At 35.6% G+C, this 6512-nt stretch overlaps 1 protein-coding gene across 1 annotated transcript; it reads left to right on the top strand.

Moving 5' to 3' along the window:
- On the top strand, positions 1-6106 carry LOC107600440 (ras-related protein M-Ras). The gene is made up of 6 exons (XM_016292331.1): positions 1-96; positions 2395-2601; positions 3504-3657; positions 4003-4102; positions 4841-4920; positions 5144-6106. Exons 2-6 carry the CDS (start codon positions 2409-2411, stop codon positions 5241-5243), a joined length of 627 nt encoding a protein of 208 aa, XP_016147817.1. The 5' UTR covers positions 1-96; positions 2395-2408; the 3' UTR covers positions 5244-6106.
- The last annotated feature ends 406 nt before the right edge of the window (positions 6107-6512 follow it).

The following is a 6512-nucleotide window of genomic DNA, read 5'->3' as shown; positions in this document are numbered from 1 at the left end:
TAAGAGCCCGTTGCTTATTCTGGTCTCAAATACACAGGGATGTCGAGGAGGAGTCGGGGTTTTTGCACACTTGGTAAATCAACCAACACATCTCTGGTAAGTTTCCTGCCAGAGTTTGATGATGGTTTTTGATGATCATTGTCATTTAAATGATCAGTACTCAGAATCACAATCATGTGTGTCATTTCAGATATAAACCTTTCATGAATGTCAGTTTATACCCCTCGGATTCAGTTTGCCATTGTTTGTGATCATCATAAGTGATTATTAAATGAGATAATGTAACTGAATTGAATGACGCCCCATTCACACGGGGCGTCAGCGCTTTAACGCTTGACGGAGGGCGTTTCTGAAGCTTGGCGCTGACGCGACCCTCATAGTGACAACAGCCAATCACATTAGTCTTCTGGTGTTGCATGAACGCGATTGGCTAGCGTCTGCGCTGGGGTATTTGCATTAGGTGATCTGATTGGCTGACGCCTGGGTTGGCGCTTTACAAAGCGTTTATAAAGAGAAAACTAAATACAGCTTTACAGCAGGGTGGAAAGAATATAATGATACATTTAGAAAATAAAATAAATGATGATTTAAATGAAGTTAAATGGCCTGGCTCCAAACCATTTTTTAATAAAAGACTTTAAACAATACTAGAAACAATACTGTTCTGTGTAAGCATAAAAGGCAATTAGAGCGTCTACAATTGTTTATAAATATTAAAAGCATATGTGAAATCATGCTATAGTAAATCATAATTGGAAAATAAAAAGTCATAATTATTAGATAGTAAGTCATTATGACATAAAAAAAAAAGAAAATGTCTTCTTTTTATGTCTTAATTCTGACTTTTTATAGATTTATCTGAATGTGAAAAGATCAGATCAACACTTTATGGTTATAACCCTGTGATTATTTCTCAGTTTTATTTATTCTGTTATAATAGTAAAGTTATAATTCACAGTGATAAGTTCATTGCACTTTATCAACCATTTTGAATTTACTTGCTGATGAATAAAATTGAGTTAAAACACTGAAAGAAAGAAAAAAGTCATAAAGAACAACATGAGGGAATAAATGACCATTTTCATTTTTGGAGGAACTCCACCTATTGCCTGCAGCTACAGTACATAGTACAGTGCAGTACAGAGGTGTCTCATGGTTCCCTTATGAAGGCAAGAACACTCAAATATCCAGGCCTGGTGGATTTAGGAAGGAAGTTTAGCCTACTCCTTCCTCACATTGTGGGCCGCCGGAAGGGGCGGCCGTCACCCACCGACAGACTTTTCCTCCTGAATAGCACACGCTGCCCTGCTCACGGGCCGGGCAAACACTTCTTCGTTAACCTAACTGAGTTCTTCAAACTCTTCACTCTGCTAGAGTTGTCTTTTTAGGTAAGAAAATGTGATTTCACTTTTACTTTATTTATTTATGCTCTCTCTCTCTCTGTGTGTGTGTGTGTGTGTGTGTGTGTGTGTGTGTGTGTGTGCGTGCACTTGGATGGGTTAAATGCAGAGCATAAATTCTGAGTATGGGACACCATACTTGGCCACATGTCACGTCACTTCTTATCGTCACTTCTTCTTAAATCATACAACTTTTAGGTTCAAATGGTTATTTCACCATAAGTCTGTACATAATAACATAGGGGCACTTGATAAATAGTTTTACACAGCCAGTCTATGTTCTCTTGATATTTGATGTATATTGTCTTAATAGGGAATGGAAGCATGAATGTTTCAAATATGTGGTGCATTTGTACTTTATGGTACATTTGAGATATTTAATGTTCTGTACCAGAATCAAGGATATTTTTTTGTATTTAAAGATATATGTAATGTATGTTATGTATATATTGTATGTAATGCTAATAATGATCATCTCTAACAAAAAAAAATATATATATATATAATTTATGGTTTTAGCAGACACTTTTACCCAAAGTGACTTACAGTGCATTCAGGCTATACATTTTTACCAGTATGTGTGTTCCCTGGGAATCAAACCCACAACCTTTTGCACTGCTAACACAATGCTCTACCACTGAGCCACAGGAACAGCTATATATATACACATTTTATAAAAAACATTTTATATTTTTAATCATAAATAAAATATACTTGGGTTTGGAAGTTTCAAGGCTTGTGTTGTGAGAATAACAGCAATTACAAAGAACCACACTGCCTGCGTCTAGACCATACCCTTTGCAATGCATCTCTATATCCTACATTAGCTCTCGGCAGAACTATTCCCAAACCATAGAAAACCTAATTTGAACTTTTCATCTGTACTTTTAGCTTCTTTATTTCATGTATAACAGAGAAGCCATCATAACTGTCATCTACTTAATGCTTAAGCCTAAATAATGACCAGGGATAACATTCTCCTCTCACTCCTCAGGTGTAGCTGTTATCATGGCAACCAGTGCGGTCCCTAGCGACAACCTCCCAACATACAAATTGGTGGTTGTGGGAGATGGAGGCGTGGGAAAGAGTGCTCTTACAATCCAGTTTTTCCAAAAGATTTTTGTGCCAGATTATGATCCTACTATTGAAGACTCCTACTTGAAACACACAGAGATCGATGGCCAGTGGGCTATTTTGGATGGTATGTGCCAATATCTCATTATGTGTAGTATTGTTCTGGATTATATGTCAAATTCATGCTTCTAGTGCTTCCATGTTGTTATGTGTATTTGCAGCCTTATCAGTAGGCCTGTATTAGAACTCATTAAAAATGTCAGCCTCTACTACTACTACTAATTTTATGGTGCTTTTTGTTTGTTATTTTGGAGCATCCATCCCCATGCAAAAACCCATAGACATAACAATAAACATAAATAAGCTGTACTGTTCAAAAATGTGAGGTCTGTCAGATTTGATATGCGTTATGCTCGCAAGGCTGCATTTAGTTAATCAAAATACAGAAAAACAGTAATACTATAAAATATGATTACAATTTAAAATAATTTTCAGTAGCCATTTGATCAATTAAATGCATCCTTGAGATCGATGGCCAGTGGGCTATTTTGGATGGTATGTGCCAATATCTCATTATGTGTAGTATTTTTCTGTATTATATGTAATATTCATGCTTCTAGTGCTCCCATGCTGTTATGTGTATTTGCAGCCTTATCAGTAGGCCTGTATCAAGCTTCATTAGAACTCAAGAAAAATCATGGCTAATGGAAAATTCAGCTAAAACCTACTTCAGTTGGTAGCAGTTTTAAATGGTTTATAACTGGTTGAAGTCGGTCCATGCTAGCTTAGGTCTGAGAAAAAAGGAAAATAATAAATTATCTAAAATATACATGACAATGTTTCATTCTGCTTTCTAAAGACTAGTTGGTTTATGCAAAAATACTCTGATGGAGGGTAGAAAATATTGAGAATATTATTTGTATATAGAAAGAGATCAAATATTTTTCTGATAATATTTTAATATCTTTATTTTTCTTTGTATAATATGACCACAGTATATAACCTGGCCATTGCCTTTGCTCTTTGCAGTTTTAGACACAGCAGGTCAAGAGGAATTCAGCGCCATGCGAGAGCAGTACATGAGGACTGGTGACGGTTTCCTCATTGTGTTCTCTGTGACGGACAAGGCCAGTTTTGAACACGTCGATCGTTTTCACCAGCTCATCCTACGAGTGAAAGACCGGTTAGAAATCATGTGTCCTTCATACAAAACTCAAGTTCACAACACATTTTTGACATCTCAAAATATTCCTTACTCCTTTTTGTTTTGAGAAAAAAAAAATAATAATAATGTTACATTTCTTTTGTGTCTCCACCAGGGAATCTTTCCCCATGGTTTTGGTGGCTAACAAAGTGGACCTAGTGCATCTGAGGAAAGTGACAAATGAACAGGGCTGTGAGATGGCCGCCATATACAAAACTCAAGTTCACAACACATTTTTGACATCTCAAAATATTCCTTACTCCTTTTTGTTTTGAGAAAAGAAAAAAAAATAATAATGTTACATTTCTTTTGTGTCTCCACCAGGGAATCTTTCCCCATGGTTTTGGTGGCTAACAAAGTGGACCTAGTGCATCTGAGGAAAGTGACAAATGAACAGGGCTGTGAGATGGCCGCCAAACACAATGTGAGTCCAACCTAGATCAGAGCACTACTTTATGCAGGACTGACAACAGTGGGATGTTTGTGTATTTGTGTTGACTGACAGTGGTTAAACGGTTAGTTCACCCAAAAAATACAAATTCTGTCATGATATACTCACCCTCATGCCATTCCAAACTAGTATGACTTTCTTCTGTGTAAGAGGGGGCGAATTTCAGCCTCTACTACAACTAATAATTTGATGGTGCTTTTTGTTTGTCATTTTGGAGCATCCATCCCCATGCAAAAACACATAGACATAACAATAAACATAAATATGCTGTACTGTTCAAAAATGTGAGGTCTGTCAGATTTTCTATGCGTTATGCTCGCAAGGCTGCATTTATTTGATCAAAATACAGAAAAACAGTAATACTATAAAATATTATTACAATTTAAAATTATTTTCAGCAGCCATTAGATCAATTAAATGCATCCTTGCTAAAAAAAAGAAAGTATTAATTTCTTTTGAAAAAATTGAATCTTACTGAATCCAAACTTTTTAACAGTAGTGTATATTTTTGTAATGAATCTGATCTTGTATACGTAATAAGTCATTGCATTTATCAAAAGATTTGAACACTTTCAGTACTTAAAATCTTACTTTACTATGTAAAACTCACATTTTAAAGTGGTTAAGGAACTTCTGCTCTTTTTAAAGGCTGAAGGAAATTGTATGAGTGACTTCCTTGCAGTAATTTCTATTTCTTAACCATTTCTTCAGATTACTTACATTGAAACAAGTGCCAAGGATCCTCCGATGAATGTGGACAGAGCCTTTCATGAACTAGTCAGAGTTATCAGGTAAATAAAACTCATGATCTCAGATATGGGTTTGTCTTTTCATAATGATGTATTAGGTTGATATGCAGTGAAATATAAAAATGTTATCATCTACCTCTGCCTACCCAGACATTTTTGAGTTCACTTTAACGTTTGAATCCATTATTTTTATACTGACACACTTCAGTCAGTTATTTTTATATTGACACAAGAATGATCTTTCATTCATTCTTTGCATTTCTAGACAGCAAGTTCCAGAACGGAGTCTGAAAAAGAAGAAAAAGACAAAGTGGCGTGGAGACAGAGCCATGAGTTCTCACAAGCTTCACTGTGTGATATTGTGACTACCTCTTTTGTCGAAATCATCAGCGTTCGGCAACATAAACTGCCGGAGAGGACTGCCTAGAGATCTGCACTAATCAGAGGACCACAGACTTTATCAAAAGAGCTATCTCTTCCTGTCTCAGGGAAGCATATTAGGTGAATCAAGGGATCGATCACTGGTGCCAGACCAAGGAGGAGCAATCAGTACAACACGTCCGAATTGAAGCACTGCCTGAAACAACAAAAATCATAGCAAATCAGAACATGATGGATGTTTAATATACTATGTGAGGCTACATTTTAGACCAGTGAGATTGTAATGTGGGTGGAGCTACCCAGAAAGATGCATCCAAACCTAAACCATACACCACAGTCATTTACACACCTACTGTGTACATCAAAATTGTGTGCAGCTTCCAAAAGTTCATGTAATTATGTGGCTGATTGTTTTGCAGAGCTGTCTGAATATGTTTTCAGTAGTTACCACAATTATGAAGGGATATTGTTGTTTAACCTTCCAGAAAAATCTGCCTTACAAATGCATATTTATTGGCATGTTTGAAGGAATCTGTAGCTATAGTAGAACTTGTTTAAAGAGACTTAAGTGTCATAGAGTGTTTGATACATCAATCAAAATGGCCTTTACTGTTAACCACAAATAGTACTGATATGACTGAAGGACCAATTGCACTAGCAAGACTTTTTGCACTTTCAATATTTACTCATGGGCTTTTGCTGTTTAACATGCTGTTTAAAATTGCCTTGTGATGTTAAAGGCTCATGTTTTGAATTTTGTTGCACACTTACAGATGTTCTGTCTATCAATGAAATAGGTCCTGAGAAATCACGTGTACAGTGATAGCTCTGTGATTAGTAAAAAAAAGGCACATTTTTCATTAGAAACAGTCTTTGCTTTGAATCATTTTGCACTTTTGGATTTGCTGACATTGTCTTTGGAGGAAGTTGTTTTTTAAATGAGGCATGTGACTAAAGTTAGCAAAATAGGTGAAACATATTCAATACCGTTCAAAAGTTTGGGGTCAGTAAGATAAAAAAAAAAAAGAAATTAATACTTTTATTCAGCAAGGATACTTTAAATCAGTATTAAATTTATTAAAAGTGACAGTAAAGACATTTACACATGCTGTTCTTTTAAACTTTATATTATATTTTTTTATCCTGTTATTGTTTTTACATATATATTTTATCATTTATATCCTGATAAAAAAGTGACACGTTTTCCACACAACTAGTAAGCAGCACAACCACTATCAGCATTGATAATAAGA

The sequence above is a fragment of the Sinocyclocheilus grahami genome, unplaced genomic scaffold, assembly GCF_001515645.1.
Source record: "Sinocyclocheilus grahami isolate Dianchi unplaced genomic scaffold, SAMN03320097.WGS_v1.1 scaffold283.1, whole genome shotgun sequence".
NCBI classification, from domain to species: domain Eukaryota; kingdom Metazoa; phylum Chordata; class Actinopteri; order Cypriniformes; family Cyprinidae; genus Sinocyclocheilus; species Sinocyclocheilus grahami.
This window is presented reverse-complemented; position numbering and strand designations above follow the sequence as displayed.

Bases quoted from the DNA above. Each gene is read 5' to 3' on its own strand.
- LOC107600440 (XM_016292331.1), top strand. From the start codon at position 2,409: ATGGCAACCAGTGCGGTCCCTAGCGACAACCTCCCAACATACAAATTG. The intron at 2,602-3,503 runs GTATGTGCCAAT...TGCTCTTTGCAG, and splicing joins CCAGTGGGCTATTTTGGATG to TTTTAGACACAGCAGGTCAA. The intron at 3,658-4,002 runs GTTAGAAATCAT...TGTCTCCACCAG, and splicing joins ATCCTACGAGTGAAAGACCG to GGAATCTTTCCCCATGGTTT.